Below are 24,695 nucleotides of genomic sequence, written 5' to 3' on the forward strand. Positions count from 1 at the left end.
CGCTATAGTTGGCTGCGGCCGCATTATGTACTAAAGCATCGGGTCGATGCTTCTTTGAGGGGGGAGTAATGCCGCAAATGTTCGTAGTGTTCGTTCATTCTTCAAAGCTGCCGGCACGCCGCTTTATCGCTTTCTTTGTGATGCAAGAAGCGCCTAGATTGATCTCGATTGATCGCATCCAGGCGGAGCCGACTCTACGTTGTTCAAGAATGCTCTAGTAACTTCACAATTTTTATCTCGAAAATTCCCTATCAGCTTTAAAAAGAGCATGGCTGAGTGCGGCGGCCATTCTGTTCGACGACCGCGCAGCACGCTTGTTGCTACGCCGCCGCCGAGTGATTCAGTTCTTGGCGGGCACAACTCAGCCCAGATAAGGAGTTTCGTTTTGAATACATTCTCACTGTTTTCCTGTTCGCCGGACTGCAGTCACCACAACGTGACAATATTGCACTGGAAATGGATCTGCGAACACGTCGCCTTATCGTGGCCTGTACGCAGGCAGTGGTGGTCGATAGGCCGGAGAAGCCTGTGGTGCAGGTCTGGTGGCTCTGTGAAGACGGTTGTACTTACATGATAAGATATAAGCCAACAGCTCAGCCACCAGCATAATGTCGCGGAGAGTAAAGCTAGTTATTTGATCGGGCTAAGCAGAGTATTTCGGTGTAAATCTCGAGTGAGCACTTCCACAGAAGCTTTAAGTTAATCTAAGGGACCAATATCATTTACTGTTGTCAAATATATTCGGGCCCAGTTTGGGTGAGCATTTCTTTAGGTGTCACAATCTGAAGTTCACAATGGCTCGACCTATCACAGTCAACGCTAAAAGAGTGGTAATTGGTGGTTAGGCTCAAGTAAAAATTTGAAATTGTAAGATAAAAAGGGTTCGTACGGCGGTCTCGCCAACTCTGGGGGAATTTGGAACGCGGGTGCAGGAGGGCCGAAATGAGGGCAGTTTTGTGGTTCAGGGCGTCAGCGAGATGGCCGAACAACGGATGTACAGGTATATACACTCGGGTTACTCTTAACGCGGCTTCGGAAGGGGGGAGTGGGGGGGGGGGTCCCGAAGGAGGCCCTGGGGCAGGACGGGGTGGTCTACAATGGATAACGTTCCCGAAACAATTAGTATTGGCCGAAGCAAAATTGTCGGAGAGGAAGCACACAGGGTGAATTATATTCGTATGGTGGTCTGTGAACCGGAGGAAGAGGCTGGTAGTGGGTGACCGAAATAACCGAAAGGAGGGTATTTTTCTCATGACCTGAAACGGTGGATGTTAAGATCTGGTTAATATACTCGAGATTTTAAAAGGCCCTTAGCATGGTCTCGCAATCGGACGGGTTCCACGTAGAAGCCTCCTTGGGGAGGTGGTGTCCTAAAAGATGGCATGCTTATCACGCACTGATATTAGGTATCAGGGCTGAGTCTCGCCCTTTGACGCTCAATGACCGACCAATGTTTTAGATGGCGTTTTACAACGTTATCAAATTTGTATATGATAAATGAGGGTACCCTAAAAATTGAGGTAAGAAGGGTGAAACACAGTTTAAATGAAGTTCTGTGGAAATTTATATTATGCGCAATTCATGGAAATGGGTTCTAGTGTCTGCTGCGGAGCAGTTCAGGAGTACCTAAAGCCTACGGAGGCCAGTAGGGTGGAAGTAACGCAACACTTGCAACATCGGTTGTGTTCTACAAGGAAAAAGTTTTAAAAAATGGTTGCTGTTTCCCTTAGAACATTGTCAGGGATGCATAGAGGAGAATGGGAGTTTTTCTCACGGAGACCCCGACCGACACCTAGAAGAAAGCAGAAAGGGTGTCACACGCATCACAATATAAAGCTCATTACCCTCATCTTGCTTCAGCGCTACAACGTGGCCATTCGACATCGTCGAGAAAGTCAAGGGGACGCGAACAGGCTGTCCCACCTCTGAAATTCCATCTCGCCGGTAGGCTCGGCTCTGACACCATATTGCCGGGTCGGAGGGGTGTGTACGTGGGGCTGTATGCGCGACAGTGCCTTAATATGAAGTTAGAATGACACTGTTCGCCAGGCATTTGGAAGTGCTATGTCCTTGCGTGCTTAAAACTTTTGTCTGCTCTTAAAGGGAAACTGCATAGGTTTTAGAAATCAACGAGCTTAAATGGGTCGAATGCGTGAAACTTGGAGGTAAAGCATGCGTAGTCTTTTTGGGCTAGCACTTGAAATAGTGAAGTACTCGCCGATTAAAATCTGGACGCTCTTCAAGCTTCTCCGCAGCGCACAACGCTAAGTGGGGGGGCGCATGATGACGTCATCGAAGGTATCGGTATATTTACAATGCACAAACGCCTGCTTTGAAGGAAAAAAACCAACGCCACCGAAGGAGAACCCTGGCGAGAGTTGTTTGGTAGCGTCTAACGAGTCAGGGCAGGGTGTGGCTGACGACAGCGGTAATTTGAAATAATACCTTCCGTTACGTCACGCTCAGTTTTTCTGCATTCCTCTTGTGCATTGCGGAGAAGAGAAAAATTCAATCGTTGATTACGTCACTATTTTAAATGCTAGTGCAAAACAGCTTGGCATGCTTTACCTACACGCTATATAGATTTGAGTCCTTGAATATCGCAAAATTCTCAAAAAAGTGCTGCAATTTCCCTTTAATATGCACATATACGCCCGTCTGGGCGCTTACTTTCCGTTGTTGTTGTTATTGCTAAAAATAAAAATGCAAGGATGCGAGCCGCGGCATCTTCCATCGAAACCTGAAGCACCTGAGCTGCGGCCAGCGGGAACAAAAGCAGAGGGAGAGGAAAAGAAAGAGGGGAGCAATACAGGAAAGGATAAGGATATGGAGGAAATATACACTGCGCACACTCGGTTCGCTTCCGTAACGGATCCAGCCAAAATGATTGCTCAGTCGCGCCTCTTGTCAGCAACAAAAACAAAAAAAAAAGAAACCTTGGTTCCAAAGACTCTTGCGTTCTTTAGTACCATTGGAGGTAGTGAGTGATAGCTGAACTGTTCAATAACATCTTACGTCGCTCTTGGAGCTGCAACTTCAAAATGACTTCTATACGCGTGAAAATTCCGGGATGCTTTATTACCTAACCAACCAGGCTAGACCTGAGCGCCCAAGAAATCCTCAAGCTGTGTTGGAGGGTCGTTTCCTCAAGGCCAGACTTTCTTACATTGAAGTACAGAGCGGCATCACCAGCCGTCACATGCGCAGGCATCACAGCTTCCACGCCACTGTCCATGTTGTTACACACGACGGCAACAAGATTAAGGCGTGGGAAAGAGAAAAAAAACATGATTCTTACGTTGTCCTCCACGTTGGTGGAATGCGGGGAAATTGCCGGCGCCGGTGGTAGCTGCACTGAAAACGAGAATACCAATTAGGCCACCGACTCTGCCGGCTGTACAGGAGTCCGATAGACAGCCGAGTCTATTCGTAAATGCAAAGTGAGAGTAAACAGTACAACAGCGTACAATTATTTAACACTCTGAGTAAACACAGGTAACTCAACCCTCACGTGAAATCGAGATGAAAACATCCGAATAGTGACCGGCAACCTTTCTTAAAGAAAACGTGTTTACTGTGGGCACACAATGTGCCTCTTGTATGATAAATGTTAAAAGAATATTATGCTACTGTACTGCAGAGACTCGAACACACAGCTCCTTTATGACAATGTGTTTCTGTTCCACTTTTTATGGTTGTGTCTTGATGTTTTGCAGTAATCATTATAGTAGAAAAGAAAGTTGGGGCGCTTGGGTGCCCCGTTTGAGACATGAAAACACATTTGAACAATATAATCAGTCAAAGAAAGATTATAATGGCAGAATACGACGTCCATACGGTAATGAAGCCATCGATGGCGGAGTCCTGCAGCGAGGACCAGTTAGGCTCCGAAGCGAGCGAATGCGTGGCTCATCTTGTAAGCGCTTTGGTTGCATAACCTGAATCTACGAAACAGGGTTAGGCATACGCTGGCGTTGGCGGGGCGCATGGCTCGGAGGAGTGCTCGGTTCGGGCGGAGGACGGCTATAAGACAAAAGTTTTTGCAATTGTTGGTTGCCTTAGAGCATTGTAAGTGATGCAGAGAGGACAATGCGAGTTTTTCTTACGGATTCCTTTAAGGAGTCCTAGAAGAAAGCAGAAGGGTGTCAAACGCAACACAGTATAAAGCTCATGCCCTCAGCATGCTTCAGCGCTACAACGTGACCTATGGCCAACGCCGAGGCAGCCGTCACGCGAACGCGAACGCGCTGTCCCACCTCTAAAATTTTTTTTCGGAGGAAAGCTCGGCTCTGACACCCTAGTTCCCGCTCGGAGGTGTGTGAACTTGGGGCTGTACGCGCGACAGTGCTTTAATATCAAGTGAACTTCGGAGATAGATACTGTCCGCCAGACATTCGGTGGAAGTGGTGTGTCTTTGCGTGCTTTGTACTTTTGCCTGCTCATAATATACCCATGTACGCGCGTCTGGGCGCATATTATTCATTGTTGTTGTTAGTGGTTATTTATTATTATTAAAAATAAAGATAGATGGAAAAGATGTTGCTAGCCGCGACATCGTGTTCCAAGAAGTCATAAAAATTAAAAGGTCAAGGTTATATGCGAAATTCACGTTAACTCTCTCACAAAGGACGCCCCGATAGTGGCGGGGCCCGCTAGACTCACCTGCCACTGTAGCCGCCGGGCCGAAAGTGGCGGTAATCGTCACGCCCTCCGGAGGTTGCACAGGGAAGGCAGTGGAGGGCTCCGCCGCATTGCGCACCACTTCCCGACGACGGTCAGTCACGGGTGTGCCATCAAGAGCTGGTGGGAACTCCTGCATTTCACCCCAAGTCACGTGACCTCGTGCCGTCATCATAATCAGTCCACCGGACTGCGAACAAATTGCTTACTGCGGCAGGTGGCAGTTAACATGCCGCGAGGGGTTGCTCGAGAGGAGCAGCCTGGGTCTTCACAAGCTCAACCGATCGCAGGGATCTATTAATGTAAAGTACGGAATGACCAGTTTCGTATATATGGGCGTTAACCATTAACGATATCCAGCTCCAGCTTAAGAGTATGGCGCGCTTACGTCCTACGTCACGGGCGCCGTCGTGGATCGGAACCAGCGCCAGACCCCGCTTCGATATCCTAGATTACACCCTAGCCGCTGTGATGCGGAAGCGTATAGCGTGCCGGTGGCCTTTCATCGTTCGGCGACTCTTCACGGGGCGAGGGGGGAGTGCAACAATGTATATTTATGTTTTAATGCATTAAACTGTTCCCAAAAACATGCAACCTGTGCACCACAAGGGTAGGAGGACAACCAGGGCACTGGCTCTGCATCGGAGATCTAAGAAGCCATCAGGTGTCGTCAATGTAAATGCGACTGAGTATTCAGCTCCCGACAGAGCACTTGCAGTGGCAGGGATAAGGGAACACACGCCACAGACCTCTCAGCCTCCATGCTTTCACGTATATCCGCAAGGGCTGCGGAGACAGCCATCGCTTTAGCCATTACAGATTCACCGGCAGATAATTTCGTTAATGACTAAGAGACTGCCATACACAATTTCGCTCGGGACAGAATCGCACAGTTCACTATGAATATTCTTAACGAGATTCCCTCCCCTGATAGGGACAATGAATTTATGTGGATGCCGGCAAACTCTGGCAACACTGGAAACGATGCCGCTCACCAGACAGCCCGAGGTTTAGTCGGCCGGGCAGTGACAACTTCCTCTCTGGGGACAGCTAAGGATAGCCTAATCTCATTTCACGATCCAATCCACTCCTTGGAGTAAGGAAATTTCAGCTCCCGCACAGAAGCTAAATAAAGAGCAAGAAATCACCTGGAGAAGAATCAAACTCATTCCCTAACCCTCTAGTTTTCTCCCATATGTTCCCAAATAAATCTTCTCCCAAATGCACCCTGTGTGATGAGACAGCTCCCTTCAACCATGTACTCTGCGGATGCAAGCTTGACACTCCCCTCCAGAATAACGGGAAATGCTGCTTTCAGACGACTGGGAGACCCTACTGCGCGGCTTGGACCCGGACATACAAGATCGGATCCTTAAGCGCGCCTATGAGGCCATCATTAGGCTTGACCAGCTGGCCATCTAGTAGGGCGATATCTATCCCGACTATAAATAAAGATTTCTTCTCTCCTTTCTCTTCCGTCCCGTAGAGCGTTACCAGTCTAGTCCTCTCTCGGCGAAAATCCGTGGCCTGTATGCCAGCACAGGCGATGATGCGATGCTATGCTGCAAATCTACCTTAGCTGTATAGGTTAGAAATTCGCTTTTGCTCTGGTCACCATCTTCATAGTGCAGTCTTTGAATTTCCTTTTGCCCTCGATTTGTCGTTACGCCACTGCTTGAGCTTCTTCTGCCACTGCAGGCTTCTGCGGACGGGTGGGGGATTACTGAGGGTCATCTGGAGAAGAAATATTCCGGCCCATGAGGGCGCCCCAGATACACCCACGCATGCACGGACACCGCTGCTTTATGGCCGAAAGAGGACCGTTAACGCAGTAGCACAGAAAAATATATGATAGCACAAGCTCCCACTCTCATGCAGAGTTGCCCATTCACACCCAAAAATTCTGGACAAAAGCATTTAAGAACGGGAAAATGAGTTTTTGAGCGCAAGGTTTGCGTAGATAGTAAGTTTTCGCCATAACGACTTTACTCCCGTGTGTCTGCAGTCTCGCATTTTTTTGCTATTAATCGTTTCTGCTATCGTCAAAAGCGTTTCCCGACGGTTTTGTATTGCAGCCTAAACTGCTCGATGCCAGCGATGGAAACGCTTTAAAAGAAAGATTTTGCTACGTATTCGAAGAATGCATCCCGTATACCATGAATATTTCTATACCAGAGCCTTACAGTTTTCCGATGTTAAAAATTTCTGTCCAAGAATGTTCAACATGCAAGCGACAAGGGCACACGCTAGCTGGATATCGAAGCGGCGATTCCGAACTACATACGGCGCACGTAAGGTAGGAGTGAGGGTACAGAGATGTTTGCGCGAAGGTCGAAAGGGCTCGAACGTTCTGTTAGGTGGCCGAGAACGCATTTCTGCTTTTTTTTTCCCCACCTCCCGCAAAATTCCGCTCGCGACAGTACCTACTCAAATGGCCTGACTACATGTTTGGTTTGATGGAATAACGTCCCAAAGCGACTCGGACTATGAAAGCCTCTAAAGTAGAAGCCTCCGGATAGGAGGAGATCTAGCTCACCTTAGGAGAATACTCAGATGAAAATATGATCGATTTGCGCAGTTCGGCCAAATGCGAATTAGTTACGCTTGGCGTTCAGTTTAAAGGCGAAAGCCTTTAATGACTCATCATTCCGTCCGTAAGCCACACTACAGGTGTCAATCATCCCGATGACGTCATAAATGATGTAATATGGCGTAACCAGAAATCACTGAATTCATTGTTGTATTGTAGTCGAAATCGTTATTTACTAATTAGCCATTAATTAGTATTATTACCTAGTCTTTAATCACTTATTATTAATTAGGCATGGATTCGTTATAATTATTAAGCCATCGAATGATAATATTTAATTAGTAATTCGTAGTTGACTAGTATTCAGTAATTTGTAATTTAATAATCGGTTAGCAATTGGTAGTTGGATCATCGTAGCTATGGTGGCGCTCGCGTCGCTCCTTACTGCGCATGCGCTTGGTTCCTTGGTGGCGCCACCGTCGCGAGGCGCTGACATTTCAGCCAACCGAGTCAGACGTCTCCTTTCATTCGCAAACAGCATTCAATCAACAACAGAAGCAGCCTAAGGGGCGCACAAAGGCTCTCGCCTCCCGCAATTTAGATCGCCAAAGTTCCCCATGAATTTTCACTTCTGTTCCAGTGTTCAGATCCAGCGTTCACGGATTGTTCGGATAGCGAAAAGGGTTTAATGTTCCTATATGCGGAACTGGTCATTCTACTATAATCATAGATCCCTGGTAGTCCGCCTACCACTCCTGGCGCAGTGATGCTGCGGTCAAGCGATCCGCCACTGCTCTTCTACGGCAACTGCTGCCATCGGCGGGACTTGGGTTGTCTGGATTGGGCTGAGATCCAGGTTTCTCTTCTAGAGCAGCCTCTCATGATTAAGTGAGCGGCCGCCTCACGCGGTGGTCAGGCTGCTCACCTGCCTGCCACAAAAACAGACTTCAGACAAACAGGCAGACGGGCCGACAATCACACAACGGCTAAATTCTAGGTACGGCCACTATAAATGCTAGCGCACTATAAAACTCAGGCTTTACAATACCGGAACCACCCTTTACCGTTGGTGCTTTCGGGAGCAGTCCCTATCTTCCACATCGACACATAGTCAAAGCTGCCGCATGGCATAGTAGGGATGAGCATGACGCATACTCACTGTCTCGACCTCCGCCAAAAAGAGACCAGAGGGCCAAGCTCTGCCAGATGCTTTCTTCTGCCAGTAATGCCAGTCCATAACCACTGCAAGATTGACTGCATTACGTTCATATCCCTCGCTGTGTGCAGGTGATCTTGAAGTATTACCCTCCGCCTCTCCTGAGCGGTCAGAGTATTGAAATCGTCTGACACCTGGGCAAAGAGGAAAAAAGCTCGCTGCTTCATCTAAACGGCACAATTATGTCGAAAGAGAAAGCCGTCAGCTACATGCAGTGTCTGATGTCGAACGGATGTAGTGAAGGAGCGGATAATTCGTGGAAGGCATGCCGTCTGCGAGCAACTCTGCTCAATTTGGAACAAAAGTTGCAATTTGGTACAAACAGCGCTGGTGTGGCGTGGAATACGAATTCGCTGGTTTTACGACCAGGTCCACAGTTCTTGGAGGTTTCGTGGTGGGCCCAGCGTCCATCCCAAACAGAAAAACCATGCAAGCCAGGTATTGGGAGCCAGGCCGACTGATCCAACGAACCCCATAGGAATAGCTGGATCGTTGAAACTCTGCACGGAGAATGTGGCGTCTCGTAGATCCCGAGCTAGTTGAGAGAAAACTGACGCAAACCAATATTTTAATTTTGCCCGACGTTTCGGGACCAACTCGGTCTCTTCTTCAGGAGCGAATAAAGTGTGCCAGCAGCAGCGGGGTGTTGCCTTCGCTCTCCCTTTGTCAGCACGTGGTGCAGTCCACTAACGTACGCAGAGGGGAGCGTTCCTGGAGTTCTATTCATCGCCGCCTTTGTGAGCCGGATGTGCCATGACTCCACATGTCGCCTCTTGAACAGGTTTGGCTCCATAGACAAGTCGCTGACCTCCTCGAAGGCTGCTGGGTGGTCGCCGCGCTCGCAGTGTTGTGCGAGGGGGTTGGATTCCGAATTTAATCCGAATTCTCAACATGACCAAAAGACCTTGTCTTTTACAAAATGCGGTGCTCCAAGTGCCCGGCTTCATAAGTCGGCGAAACAAAAAACCTCCACCAAAGAATAAGGCAACACAAAAATGACATCCGGCTAATGAATTCGGAATCCAAACCCCTCGCCGAACACTGCAAGCGCGCCGACCACCCAATAGCCTTCGAAGAGGTCAACGTCTTGGCCGGCTCAGAAGATGTTTTCGTTCAGACCCGAGCCGATTAGTAATCGTCCTCGCGCGCAGGAGCACTAATGTTCATCAATCATATGAGACTGACGCGTACCGGAGAATATAGCATAGGGCATACAGTGCATATATAGTGATTTTCGGATGTATCCATCTTCTTCCACATTATCTTTCCATTAATCCATTATCTTTCCATTATCTTTCCATTAATTACAACGGACTATTTCTCCGATCTCCACTGAGCAGTGCATGAAATTATCCGCGGTCGCCAGCCATTGCACATTTCCTAGTCTCATACCTAGTCTCAGAGAGATCCATCTCCTAGTCTAATTTCCTGGTCTAGTTTCCTAGCCTTTCCTAGTCACATAGAGTTATGCAGGATGTCCTCATGCTAACTAAGGGGTACGTGAGCGATTATGTGAGCACGTATTCACTATAGCGGGGAAGCCGACGGCACAGATGTCGCTTTTAACTTTGTTAGCGCAATGAATACCAGAATGTGCCGAAGGCCAAAGATGCCGAAGAAGTGCCTTATATTTACGTTGTTTCTTCAGCCTCGGAAATATTACCTTCACGCAGAGCAGTAACCAACCTACCATCATAGCGGTGTATTCCCCCTTCCGCCTGTATAAAGTCGTCGAGGTCCACCAGAGCCCTGTTTGAGAGAGAGAAAAAAAACGAATTGCGGGTCAGATAGCGATCGACGCAACGGCCAAGGCGTATTAAGAAATCATGCCTGCGAAACGGGATGCTGCTTTTCATTCTGCAGACTGTGCTTATTGGAGGTAGCGCCAGTATAATAAGCCATCGAAAGGCGCCTGTGAGAGTTTGTCGTCACATCATTTTACTGCAAGCAGTGGAGCTGACAAACGCTGAACACAAGGTTTTAGAATGCAGATCCCATCGATTTACCCTTAAAGCCCTTGTAATTTTATAGAAGCTGTCTTTTTGTTCTTTGTCTGCTTTAAACTTCATATTATCCATGCCCTTATCCTTGTGATAGAGCTCACCTTACGAGAATACTTACGATAAAAAAATACGGTGGTCGATTTGCGTAGTCAGGCAAAATGCTAATTATATGCGCTAGCAGGTCGGTTTTTCACTGCCTATTCCGGTGCTCAGATCCACTGTTCACGGATGGGAGTTGTTCGGTCAGCGATAATGGGTTAATGTCCGCATATGCTTAATTGGCCATTCTCTACATTCGTAGATCCCTGGGAGTCATTCTACCACTCCTGGTGGAATGCTGCCGCGGTCAAGCGATGCGCCACTGCCCTTCGACGGCAGGTGCTGCCATGGGTGGGACTTGGATTGCTTGGGTTTGGTTGTGATCAAGGTTGCTCGCCCAAAGCAGTCTCTCACGATTAATTGAGCTGCCGCCCCACACAGTCGCCAGGCTGCTCACTTGCCTGCCTGAAAACTGGCTTAAGGGAAACAGACAGACGCACAGAAAGACACACAACGGCTAAATGTGGGGAACGGCCACCATAAGTGCTAGAGCACTAAAAAACTCCGCAACTTACACTACCGCAACCGCCATTCGCCGTCGGCTCTTTCGGAAGCAGCCATTACCTTCGGCACTGACAACAGTAAAAGCTGCCATATGGTGTATTAGGGATGAGCTTGATGCATACTCACTCGTCTTGACCTCCGGCAAAAGCAGACCGTAGGCCAAGCTCTGCCAGATGCTTTCTTCTGCCAGTAATGCCAGTCCATAACCACTGCAGGATCGACTGCATTGCGTTCATATCCCTCGCTGTGTGCAGGTGATCTTGAAGTATTGCTCTCCGCATCTCCTGAGCGGTCAGAGTATTAAAATCGTCGTCGTTATTTGACACCTGGGCAAAAGGAAAAAATCTGGCTTCTTCATCTCAACGGCGCAATTATGTCGAAGGAGCTACATGTGGCGTCTACTGTCCCGCGGATGCAGTGAAGGAGTGAATAATTCGTGGGCGGCACTGCCGCCTACGATCAACTCTGCCCCCTCTGCAACAAAAATGGCGATTTGGTTCAAAGCAGGACTCGTGTGGCATGAGATACGAATTCGCTGGTTTTTAGGATAAAGTCCTTAGCAAAAAGGAACTGTTTTCGCTGAGGAAATGCAGGAAAAAAAAGATTGCCATCGGTCCAGAAGCTTTCATGCACTGACGAAATGAAATCCCCGGGAAGTCAAGCGTCCCTTCATGTAAACATTCTCAGTGGACATGTTTCGCAGGGGATATGATTGACTGCCATAAAGGTAGAATTCCATATAACTCATTCATTCATACCAACAACTTGTGTCAGCTGGAATCACCTTCTCCGTGACATCGCTTTTATAAGATACTAAATAACGCATTTCATAAACCCATTTTTTTGCGGAGTGTGCATATGATTTTCACTGTCTAAATTCTGCTCTTACTGTATGAACAAATTGTTTTAAAGCATCCCCGCTGCAAATATAAAAGTCAATTTCTTCCTTTCACCTATTTTTGTGTACTTGTACTCTCCTTTCTTTTTGGTTGTTGCTTATATTGTATTTTTACATGTATCCCCTCTATCCTCTGTAATGCCCTCAGGCCCTGAGGGTACAAAAATGAATTCCTAGGGAGTTTGTAGCAAGCGACGTCACTAGAGATAGAATTGGTAATGTTGGTTGAAGAGCTAATCATTCGCAGAAGGCTTGGCCGCGAGACAAACAAACTCGAGGTGCAGTTCCTGTAGCTTCTATGCGCGGATTTCGTCGATTATGATTATCCTTCTGCCGCACTATTCGGCCGCTGCCGTCTCCCAGGGCCCATCCGGTCCCTCTGACCTGTCCGATGAGGTTCTTACCTATCTAGTTCTCAAGCACCTAGCTGCATCTTCAGCGACAGCACTGTCGCCTCCTTAACGGCAAGGTGGTGGTAGGCGCCGATGCATGCGTCGCCATTAAGGTTCTCCTTGAGCACTTTTCCGCACAGCCTCCCTAGGCTGTCAGTCTGCGTCAACAAAAAGAAGCGACGCACAATGAAATCAACGCAGTTCAGGAGTTCCCTGCTCGATGCGAAACGTGTGCGAAAAATCAACTTCAGAAAAAGAAGCCACTCCAAGGGTGGCTAAGGAGTCCTGATCACCTTTTGGCTATATCTGGCAAGGAGTATCTGCTGCTGCTCATTAAAATTAAAAAATTACGAGGAACTTTAGCGGCTAAAGTGGTGAAAGGCGAAATCCTGAGTGCTGCACTCTGCTACGCGATTGTTCACTTTACATTCTGTTGGTGCATTAATTAACTGCCAATTAATGACGCTTAATCTTTGCCTTTAGGAGTGGAACGCGACAGCGTGTTGTAGCGCTGCCAGGGATTCCACGGAACCCCACCACCCTTTCGGCGCGATGAGGGCAACGCTTTTCGAGGAAAGGAAATGGCGCTGTTAATTCTCTGTCTTCTCGGTGGACACCTGAACCGCGCCGTACAGGAAGGGTAGAAGTGGAGTGAAAGAAGAAAGAGAAAGAGGGGCCGTAATGAGAGAAAATGAAAATTGTACTTGAAGAAAGGAAATTACGTAGTAACTGTCTCCCATATATCGGTGGACACCCGTCAAAATTTACGTGCAGTGACGTCACGACCATTTCGACCAATCTGAAACGCGGACAAATTTGCTAACACGTCTCGGTCACGACACTATGAGCCATTGAAGGCTTTCGCCTTAAAAGAGTCTTTAGGGTTGTGACTTGTAATGTTGCATTAAAGTAAGTTTTTCTGCATCACAGCTCAGAACGAGCGATTTCAGAGGGCAGCATGACTTATCCACTAGGAATGGCACGAAAACTTCGCTGTATTCGCATTAAGACACCGTGCACACCGCAGGCCTGTGTGCAATGCCGGAGTGAAGTATTCAGCCGTCGATGTCGTAGTTGTAGTCAGCACCGCGCGTCGGAAGAAATTTATCATGCCAACCGTCTACCGCACAATGATCTGGATGCCGTCATACGATTCAGCGTTTCGTGCAGCATAAACGTACTAGTCAAGTTAGAATACCTTGCAGCAGGGCCGGCTTGCACGAAACAAATAAGACGGGCTTATTTCCAGTCATCTTATTCGCGGTCTAAAAGCTCTCTCGATTTTGAGAAAAGGAAATGCGCATTGATGGTTCACTTTGTCGGTGAGTGCCTCAAGTGCGCACGAACGCCGACTAAAACATTGAGTTACCGAAAGTTCGGTAACTCAATGTTTTAGTCGGCGTTCGTGGTGCATTTGAGGTGTCCACTGACAAAATGAACCAGCTATGCGCCTTTCCTTTCTTCAAAACCGAGAGAGCTTTTAGACCGCGAATAAGATTAGACTGGAAATAAGCCGGTCTTATTTGTTTCGTGCAAGCCGGCCCAGGAATTCCAACTGGTGACTTATAAACAGGGGGGGGGGGGGGGGGGGGGGGGGCTACGGGTGGTCACCAAGATATGCGAGACAGTTACTGCGTCATTTCCTTTTCTCAAATCCAATTTTCAGTTCCTTGGTTAGGGCGCCTCTTTCTCTCTTCATTCACCCCCACCTTCCTTCCTTTCCTTATAGCACGGTTCTCAAGTTGCACAAACTATAGCCCTGTTACCCCGACGTCTTTTAAGACCACGTTTAGTAAGAGCTGGAGACAGTGTCAGCGTAGCTGTCACTGTCGTGTCAGTCTGCTGCCGTTTCCCAGTCTCATTGGCGTAAGCAACCGAATCACAAGTCACTGGCCCAGTTTTTTTTTTTTTCCCTGGTCTCTCCTCCCACCCTTGACTTGCTGACCAGCAACTAGACACGCGTGTAAGCAGCCGCGCACTGTCGCCGCCGGGCTGGACTCAGTGTTGCTTAAACTGTCGCCAACTCACCTTACATTTTTCCGACAACTCCAACGCCTCATAAACGCCATATCCCCCGATACGATGACGAAGGGGTGCGTCGGAGGCGTGTTCGATGAGCAGGTGCTCCCAAATCGCTTAGCCGCACCTGGGCTATCGCTGCACTTCGATAGCAGCTTCCAGCACTAGGAGAACCTGCAGCCTGTGAGGAAACGAGAGACAGACGGTAGGTTCCAGGACGCCTCGCCGTTAATAGAATCAAAGTAGTTCTGCTTGGCTGCTTTGACACAACACGCAATTCTCGATAAAATAAAGTAAAGAATAAGCCGAACTTCATGAATTTTTTCGGCTGTGCCGCAGAAGTCTCCGACGCAGTGAATGCGACCACGTGTTAATATGGATGCGCTCACAAGCAGCTCTTCAGTTTACAAGCTATTGTCGTTGCTTGTCCGACGTAGGTTAACAAAAGGCTACGCTAACAATACATTGTCAGTTATTCCTCCTCGAAGACCCCTCACGTCTGCCACAAATTTCGCTAATCGGTTCTCAAAGATGAGACTCGGATTTTGCTAGCTGACGTACGAGTACGTCTAACAACGTACTAGCCGACGTACAACGCACGAAGGAATTGACAGCAACAGATGAACGGCACGAACCGAACGAACCGCCGTGAATCGAGCCTATATTCTCAGAAAGTTAACTGTCGAGAAAACAATTTTAATGCGTCAAAACTTAAGCACAGCATTGGTCCAAATTCATCACGCCAAATGGTTTGGCCCCGCCGCGGTGGCTCAGTGGTTACGGCACTCGGCTGCTGACCCGAAAGACGCGGGTTCGATCCCGGCCGCGGCGGCTGAATTTCTTGAAGACGAAATTCTAGAGGCCCGTGTGCTGTGCGATGTCAGTGCATGTTAAAGAACCCCAGGTGCTCAAAACTTCCGGAGCCCTTCAGTACGGCGTCTCTCATAGCCTCAGTCGCTTTGGGACGTTAAACCCCAATAAACCAAACCAAACCAAACCAAATGGTTTGCTTTCCAGTCGTTTATCAGGCACCCTATGGCACCACTGAATATCCCTAACGATAAAAAGAATTCACCCTCAATTATAAGATATTTTGGCCTTTTAACTGCATCGCAAGCTTTCAGCTGCCCGCCTCAAATCGTTTGGCTTAAAGACATTGGACCAACGCTATACACTTCTCATTGGTCGCATTCTCATCTTTTCGAAGAACTTTTAATTCGTCTCAGAGCTCTGTCAAGGTAAAAACAATTAATGAAGGGGAGGAGGAGTACCAGAAACAAAGGCAGCAACGGCGAAAGAGTGTTACAATTCTTGTTGGAAGAAGGAAGCAGAGACGCAACTGCACGTCAAAGCCACTCACAACCCACTGCGCGCTTTACTGCTTCCGCCAGAAATCAAGGCTGCCCCCAGGCTGTTCACTGACGCACACCCGCAAGCTTCTCTTCTGCCTGTAGAGGGTGCTATAGGAAGCTTTAACACGTTTTGGCGGGCTAGTTGGTTAAGCATCTTGAATAAACAGCGTGAATGAAGACGAGCACAAAAGACAAGAAAATGGACGACACAGCGCTGTGTCGTCCATTTTCTTGTCTTTTGTGCTCGTCTTCGTTCGCGCTGTTTATTCAAGGAAGCTTTAACTGAAACTGAAATGGCGCAGTATCTATCTCACACATCTCGGTGGACACCTGAACCACTCCCTAAGGGAAGGGAGGAAGGTGGGTGTGAAAGAAAGAAAAAAAGGTGCCGTAGTGGAGTGCTCCGAATAATTACTACCACCTGGCTATCTATCCAGCACTGACATCGCACAACATCCGGGCGCCTTTTGCGTTCCGCCTCCATCGAAACACGGCCGCCGCGGTCGGGTTCGAACCCGGGTAGTCCGGCTCGATAGACGAGCGCCTCAACCGCTGAGCCACTGCGGCGAGTCAAACACGAATTGCAATTTATGCGTGCTATAAGCAATAAGGCCTGCCCTACTCTGCATCAACAGACAGAGAGACAAAGCTAAAGGAGTTGTTAGTGCCATAAAGGTGCACAGGCCTGACCATAAGGGGGAGGGAGCACAAGTTAATTGCAGCGCCCATTCACGTCTTCTGGGCAGCAAAGAACAATGTATCAATGTGGTACAAAACTGCGCACCTCTTTATGTCTATCAGGGAGACCTCTGCCCCCCTCCCCCTGCCACCACCCCCCCCCCCCCCCCCGCCCTTGATCCGTGTACGTTTATGCTGTGCCACAAAACCAGAGTTGGCCCAAGTTGACCTCGGCCGATTGAGAATACCTCTAGGAAGATAAAAAAAATTTAGGGGGCACTTTGCCGCTCTAAAGTGCTCCAAGGCGAAAGCCTTTCCTTGCGCCCTCGTTTGCATTGACTTTTTTGTTTTATATTTTTTTAATTTGTTCTTTTCTACTTCACGTCAGGGAAGGGAGGAAGATGGGACTGAACGAAGACACCGTATGCACTAGACGCCCCTTTGTTCATTCCAAACAATCGAGCTGGCATGGCGGAGCGGTTAGCGTGCTCGTATCGCACCGCGGAGACCCTGGTTCGATTACCCAACTCCATCAGTTTCCTACTCGGTTTTATTTATTTATTTTGCTTGGAGCATCACTATACCATCCCTTTAACTGGTTGCATAGTTACTAGCCAAAGTACAATTGGCCCCGTTTGAAATTCGCGCACTGTGACGTCACGACCATTTCGACCAATTGAAAAGCGTGATATTTTTGTCGACAACTCCTGCTTACAACGATGAGGCATTAAAGGCTTCCGTCTTAATATCAAAACCCGGACCCAAACCTCTCGGTAAGTTCGTCCCAGACATAGTCAACTTCCGGAGCCCTCGACTACGGCGCCCCTCACAGCCCGCGTCAACTTGGGACGCTAAACCCCATAAACCATGAACCAGAACTATTAGAGCAGCGTTCTCGCGACGCTTCCGTGAATGCCTTGGCGCAGGGACCATTGCATGCTTCACGTGCACGAGGAACGTCAGCCGTGCGGTCCATACCTGTGGCCTCGTTCCCAGTTCTGGCAGCGCCGTCGTCGTGGTCACGGCCCTGGCAGCGAAAGCCCGCTGAGCGGCACGCCTCATCTCGCGTAGCTCGGACATTTCGGTGAAGCCGAGCAGGCAGTTGAAAACCGGGACGCCTTGGTGGATAGGAAGCGCGCTTGCCGCCGCTGGCACGCTCGGAGAGATCCGAATGGGAGGACCGGCTCGTGGTGCTGCGGCAGGAAGAACTGGCGTCGGCCGCCCCTGCGTTCCCGTCTCTGACCGCGCCGTCGGCAGGTACGGCCATCGCTGTGGACCTGTGGTCAAAGTACCAGAGTGAGAGCGCGTCTGAGCTGCTTCTGAAGCTTCGGCTGCTGCTGCCCGGTCTGCACGCCCAGTTCGCGCGAGCCGTTGCTGCTGCTGCGGCGGTGTCGCATGCCACATTCGGCCCAAAAGACGCGGGTTCGACCCCGGCCGCGGCGGCAGAATTTCTTTGGAGGAGAAATTCCAGAGGCCGGTGTTCTGTGCGATGCCAGTGCACGTTAAAGAACCCAAGGTGGTCGAAATTTCCGGAGCCCTTCACTACGGCGTCTCTCATGGCCTGAGTCGCTCTGGGACGTTAAAGCTCATAAACCAAACCAAGCGACATTTGCAACGCCGTGTGCATTGTTGTTGTTGTTGGCTTGGTGGCATGGGACATACCCACGACGGGGGATTGGCCAGGGTACAGTGAGGAGAGCCCAAAGAAGGTAAATTGGTGCCATACTAATGCATTAACCTTTGTTGCCAAACTATGATTTAACTTTGGGTAAGAATTCCGAGAAATTAAAGAAGAATTATAGATTTTAAAAAATGAAAAAATTGCTTGGGAGCAGAAAAAAATGGATTGCACCGCGTGCATTATCCGCTCTCCTGCGACGCGACCAGCTTCGTTTTAGTTCGTTAGTGTTAACGGCCGATGCACGTGATGGTCAATTTGTGGGAATACGGGAATACCGAAGCTGCGAAGGTGAATGCTGTTTTATGGGTGTTTAACATTCCAAAGCACCCAGGCCACGACGGACGCCGCAGTGAAGGGCTCCGGAAATTTCGACCACCTAGGGTTCTTTGACGTGCACTGACATGGCACAGTACACGGGCCTCTAAAGAAAATGAAAAATTTGTTCTGAGGAAAGGGAAAAAAATGATGCAGTAACTACCTCACATATCTCGGTGGACGCCCGAAACGCGCCGTAAGAGAAGGGATAGAGGAGGGAGTAAAAGAAGAAATGAAGAAAGAGGTGCCCTGACATCGATCAGCACATGGGCGCTTTGCGCCTTCTGCGTTTCGCTGCCATCGAAACGCTGAGGTCGCGGTCAGGTTCGAACCCGGGTACTCCGACCCAGTAGACGAACACCTTAAAGCCACTGAGCCACCGCGGAGGGTCGCTGGAATAAATTCGACCACCGCGGTTAAGATCGAACCCGCGTCTGTCATAGCACGCTCCTAAAATTCCTTCAAGACTTATCTGTACTCCAAATCGTGACAGCAGCAATCGATTACATTGTGGACAGTCTCATGCGCAATGCATGAAACCAATTGCGTGCGAAAAGCGCTTGCGTAGCTCAAGAAGTAAATAAAAGCAGTAGGCCCTCCTTGCGGCCTCGGTACTGTACTGCTACATTAGCTTTTCCTTTCACGGACTCGTCGCTCGAAAAGCTTCTAAAGAGAACGCTTGATGGTTCGAGACTCGCGTCCGAAAACGCAGCCTGAAACTTGCGAACGAACATTACTGAAACGATTGCTCCTGTGAATCTCCATCGTTGTCGGCTTTCCGAAGAGGTCCACGGTGATCTAGAACGCCTCAAATTCTAGTGGCCCGCGTACTGTGCGATGACAGTGCACGTTAAAGAACCCTCGGTGGTGGAAATTTCCGGAGCCCTTCACTACGGCGTCCCTCATAGCCGGAGTCGCTTCGGAGCGTTAAACCCCGAAAAACAATAAACCATCTCTCGGTTTTGAGAAAAGAGAAGGCGCATAGCTAGTTTGTCGGTGGACGCCTCAAGCGCATCGCGAACGCCTACTAAATGAGTTCCCAAGCTTTCAGTCGGCGTTCGTGGAGAGCTTGAGGTGTCCACCGACAATGTGAACTAGCTATACGCCTTTCCTTTAGGCTAAACCCAGTCTAATAGTAGCGGTGTAAAACACCTTTCTCGAGAAATAGAGCAGTTAACTTTGTCGGTGAACGCTTCAAGCGCACCACGAACGCCGTCTAAAACACTGTTACAATGAAAGACGCGGGTTCGACCACGGCCGTGGCGGTCGTATTCCTATGGAGGCGAAATTTTAGAGGCCCGCGTACTTTGCGATGTCAGTGCACGTTAAATAACCTCAGGTGGTCGAAATTTCCGGAGCTTTTCACTACGGCGTCCCTCATAGCCAGAGTCGGATTTCCGGAGCCCTTCACTACGGCGTCCCTCATAGCCAGAGTCGTTTTGGGACGGTAAGCCCCGCTAAGCAATAAACCAGCTCTCTGTTTTGATAAAAGGGAAGGCCCATAGCTATTTTGTCGGTGGACGCCTCAAGCGCGTCGCGAACGCCGACTAAAACGCTGAGTTACCAAGCTTTCAGCCGGCGTTCGTGGTGCGCTTGAGGTGTCCACCGATGAAGTGAACTAGCTATGCGCCTTTCCTTTTCGCAAAATCCAGTCTAATAGTCACGGTGTAAAACACCTATCTCAGTTTTGGGAAAAAGAAATGCCCATAGCTAGTTCACTTCGTCGGTGAACGCCTCAAGCGCACCACGAACGCCGACTAAAACACTGTCACCCCCGAAAGACGCGGGTTCGATCCCGGTTCAGTGGAGGCGAAATTCTAGAGACCTGCGTACTTTGGGATGTCACTGCACGTTAAAGAACCCCAGGTGGTTGAAATATCCGGAGCCCTTCACTACAGCGTCCCTCATAGCCTGAGTCGTTTTGGGACGCCCAACCTCCATAAACCATGAAACACTGTTACCAAACTTTTAGTCGACGTTCATGGTGCGCTGGACGTGGACCTAGCTATGCTCCTTTCCTTTCCTAAAAACCGAGAGAGGTTTTAGAGTGCCCGGCTTCGGACTGCCATCGACGAAATCCCTGATTGCAACTGCAAGTGCTACGCACCAAAAATTATCTTACCTGTCCCATAAAAGCAGGCCGCCCTTAGCCATCTCCTTCGAAGGCCTCGATGCGTCAGAAAGTCGGTATTTCTCCGCACTCGTCGCCAACTTGCGATGCTTGTTGAAAGAACGACACAGAAACGCAACTACACGACAAAGCCGCTCGCAACCTGGTTAACTGCGCTTTTATTGCTCCCATCAAAGCCCAAGGTACCCCTCAGGGCTGTTCACTGACACACACCCACAAGCTTCTGCCTGTAGAGGGTGCTAGGAAGCTGCTAACAGAGCGCTGATGAAAGCATCCGTTTCTTGATGATGATGATGATGATGATGTCCTCAGGGTTAATGGCACATACCCACGGCGTGGGATTGGCCAGAGTGCATAGCGGATCCGTTTTTCTTTGAAAGAGTCTCTTTTATCTTTCACTCTGCCCTTCCTGCCTTCCCTTACGGCGTGGTTCAGGTGTCCATTGAGATGTGCGAAAGATACTGCGCCATTTCCTGTCCTCAAAAACCATCCAACCCAACCCAACGAACACCGACGCCCCAACGGACGCGTACTTCGCACAGAGAGCGTGTCCATTGACGAGAACCCGATGGACATCACCGACATCAGAGCGGTGCTGGCAGCCGTCTGTGCAACTGCTAACCGTATCGCTGTACTCATGCAAGCATTTTGACACGGTTCCATCGAGCGGCGCAGGACCACCGTACCCAACGCAACACCAACGCTGCATTTCGGAACGTGGACGCAGAATGGCCGCAGAAGCAATCAGCCAGGAAATTCGCGCCTGCGCGGAAGGTTCACGACGCCCCTCCAGCAACCCGATAAAAGGAACCAGCGAAAGTGACGGACACATCAGAGCGGTGCTGGCAGCCGTCTGTGCAACTGCTAACCGTATCGCTGTACTCATGCAGGTGGGCATACGCACTTTCGTGTGAAAGTTTATTTCATTGAATTTTACGGTTGCTGCACTGCTCTGGGCCCTCTTGTTATTTGTGACGCGTCTGCGTAAAACTTGTTGAAATGGGGGACGACGAGGCGACGCAACTTGACAACTTTGCTAAGACACTCACAGATGAGGCTCCCAAAAGCATTAAAGAAGTTACTAAGGTTCTAGTGGAAATGACTTCTAAATTTATGGAGGCCATTACTGAAATCAAGGTCACAGTAAACAAGCTGAACTCATCTAGTGATGCTGTGCAGACTGAAATAGCAGCAGTGAAGGAATCAATGGGTTTCATGAACACTGCCTTTGAGGACTTCAGAACAGAAGTTAAAACGATGAGGCTAGAACTCACAGAAGTAAAGAAGAACAATCTGGAAATTCAGAAAGAAAACAAGAAGCTGACGAACGAATTGAAGGAGCTAAAAACACAACTAGTTGAACTGAAGCAATACAGCAGAAGGAATAACATCGAATTGAAAGGTATCCCTGAATCTGATAACGAGAACCTCGGTAGCGTCATGACACAGATATCTTCCTACCTACAGGTAGAGCTTTCCCCTGAGGAAATTGACGTGATGCACCGTGTTCCAACCAAGGCGAAAGGACCTTCCAATGTAATTGTAAAATTTAAGTCAAGGCCCCCGCGTGACAGAATCTTGCAAGCTGCGAAAAAGAACAGGCTAAATACTTCCGTGCTTGGCTTCCCCAAGAACGATCCTGTTTTTGTCAACGAACATTTGTGCCCGGAAAAAAAGGTTTTGCTCGGCAAAGCTATTGGAAAGAAACGTGACAGAGGCTGGAAGTTCGCATGGGTGTCTGAAGGCAAAATCTTGATGAGAAAAACAGAAAGCTCGAAAGTAATGCATATAACTTGTGAAGGTGACCTGGAACAAATTGTTTGATTACCAATGCTCTTGTGTTTTTAGTACCTGTTTGATCTTGCAATGTCTATAGTCATAGAAGAAGATGACCTGTTAAGCAGTGACAAATGTACGTCAATATTTTACTCTAATATCCGCAGTGTGAGAAAGAACCTGAACCTTCTAGTGGCTTCTTTGACGAGATATTCCCAATCTTTTGATATTGTAGCGCTTACAGAAACCTGGCTGCAAAAAGATGAGAATGTTATGCTTCCCGACTATGTTATGCTATCTCATCCGAGAGAATCAAAAAACCGCGGTGGTGGTGTTGCCTTTTTTGTTAAAAATGGTCTACCTTTCTCGCTTTTGGCACCAGTCACCCTCAGTCATACAGACATATAAACACTGTTCATAAAACTGCCCCATTCATTCACTGTTGGAGTTATTTACCGTCCACCAAATTCAAGCCTTTCGTCCTTCCTTGATAAACTTGAAGGAATTTTTGAAACGGTTACTACACACTCAGAACGCATAATTATTGTTGGCGATTTCAACATAGATAGAAGTACTGAATGCCACAAAGACTACGTGAACCTGTTAACGTCGTACAATTTCCGAAACATGATTAATACACCCACGCGTGTAACTACCTCCTTTTCATCTATTATTGACCACGCATTAACAAATATACCGACTGGGATACGCGCTGGGGTTTACAGCGAACCCATTTCCGATCACCTTCCACTTTTTGTTACTGTCGACACTGATATAAAACCAGAGCGTGAGAGCAAGAAGTATGTATCTAAAATAGATTATGCACTACTGCATGAAAATCTATTGGCCGTCGACCCTAGTCTAATATACCATGATGATGTTGATACAGAATTTAGTAACCTAATAGACATGCTTTCTCAAATAGTTACTAAGTGCAGCAGAAATATTAGTGTTCACTCTTACGATGTGCCACTATGCCCTTGGATGACTGAGCCAATCCTGGCCGTTCTAAAAGAAAAGGATACGTGGTACCGCAAGTGGAGGCAACACAAAGATAATGTTTACTATCTAAATCAATTTAAGAGCCTGCGCAATCGATCCGTGTCGATGATGAGGGCACGTAAAAAAGCATATTACACGCGACTCGTTGAACAGGCTTCCGGCAATACACATAAGGTCTGGAAAATAATAAATGAAGTCGCTGGCAAACCCAGTTTGCGCCGGGTTCTTCCGGAGAGAATAGATCGCAATACTACAGAAATATTCAATTCCTTTTTCACCAATATCGGCCCGTCATTAGCTGCTCAACTTCCTGAATCGCAACAACAATATATTGCATCCAGTCCAGTTCTCAATACTTTTGGAATGTTTGAGATCGAACCCGATGAAATTACATCCATTATTCTCAGCTTACCAGGTAATAAATCTGCTGGACTGGATGGAATTTACCCACACTTGCTTAAGGACAACACTGATATCTTGGTACCCATATTATGCAAACTTTTTAATCATTCATTAAAATGTGCAAAATACCCCTCCGTACTAAAGATTGCCAAAGTTGTCCCGGTATACAAGGATGGAGACCGATCCAACCCGTCAAGCTACAGACCCATTTCTGTCCTAAGTGTTATTAATAATATTTACGAAAAGATTCTAACAATATTTGCAAATTTTTAGAAAAGTATAACTTACTCTGTCAACAGCAACATGGATTTCGAAAACACTATTCAACGGCATCTGCAGTCCTAAGTTTGACTCAGTTAATTAATACAGCATTACATGAAAACAAACTGGCCGCCGTTGTATTTGTTGATTTAAAGAAAGCGTTTGATACCGTGGATCACTCTATTATGCTCAACAAGTTAAACCATTATGGATTCCGCGGTGAAGTCTACCGCTTACTTTCCAGTTACATTGAAAACCGTCAACAAGCTGTAATTATGAATAACATTATATCATGCCTTCAATATTTAAAGACAGGGGTTCCTCAAGGATCTGTTTTAGGGCCCATGTTATTTTCGTTATATTTGAATGACTTGCCGAAGGTCCTAAGTTGCTCGGATATTTTAATGTATGCAGATGACACTGCGATCATAGTTACAGCTGACAACCATGAGGATCTAGAAGCAAAAACAAACACTGAATTGGAAAAAATTTCAAGCTGGTTTTTTACCAACAAGCTAACAATTAATTCAAGCAAAACCAAATATATAGTATTTAGCTCAAGAGGAAAAGTCATCCATAGCAACCAAATTAACATTTTTATTAATGGCCACTCACTTGAACGAACACACTCATTTAAGTATCTTGGAGTCATTCTAGATGAACAGCTTCACTGGAAAAATCAGATTAACGCCGTCTGTTCGAAGTTGGCCTCAGGCTGTTACGCCTTACTACAGGCCCTCGATTGTTTTAACACAC

The 24,695-nt window shown here is 48.0% G+C and overlaps 1 protein-coding gene across 20 annotated transcripts in view; it reads right to left on the reverse strand.

The window, feature by feature from the left end:
- LOC149332456 (uncharacterized) overlaps positions 1-24,695 on the reverse strand; it is a 160,344-nt gene that overhangs the window by 85,750 nt on the left and 49,899 nt on the right. For 17 of the 20 annotated variants that reach the window (XR_016285212.1, XR_016285211.1, XR_016285213.1 and 14 more), the window contains 8 exons: positions 17,350-17,648; positions 14,351-14,522; positions 12,335-12,480; positions 11,159-11,358; positions 10,117-10,175; positions 8,370-8,560; positions 4,663-4,813; positions 3,299-3,354 (listed from right to left, as the gene is read on the reverse strand). Coding sequence is in view for 15 of the 20 variants with exons in the window: in XM_089558016.1 (XP_089414142.1) it covers positions 3,299-3,354; positions 4,663-4,813; positions 8,370-8,560; positions 10,117-10,175; positions 11,159-11,313 (612 nt within the window). In the remaining 5 variants the exon portion in view is untranslated. Of the gene's footprint in view, positions 1-3,298; positions 3,355-4,662; positions 4,814-8,369; positions 10,176-11,158; positions 11,359-12,334; positions 12,481-14,350; positions 14,523-17,349; positions 17,649-20,489; positions 20,639-24,695 lie in introns of those variants that run through there. The other 3 variants (XM_089558015.1, XM_089558012.1, XM_089558017.1) reach the window with 3 other exon arrangements.

This window comes from Amblyomma mixtum, chromosome 8 (assembly GCF_055824585.1).
Source record: "Amblyomma mixtum isolate Tamu chromosome 8, ASM5582458v1, whole genome shotgun sequence".
NCBI classification, from domain to species: domain Eukaryota; kingdom Metazoa; phylum Arthropoda; class Arachnida; order Ixodida; family Ixodidae; genus Amblyomma; species Amblyomma mixtum.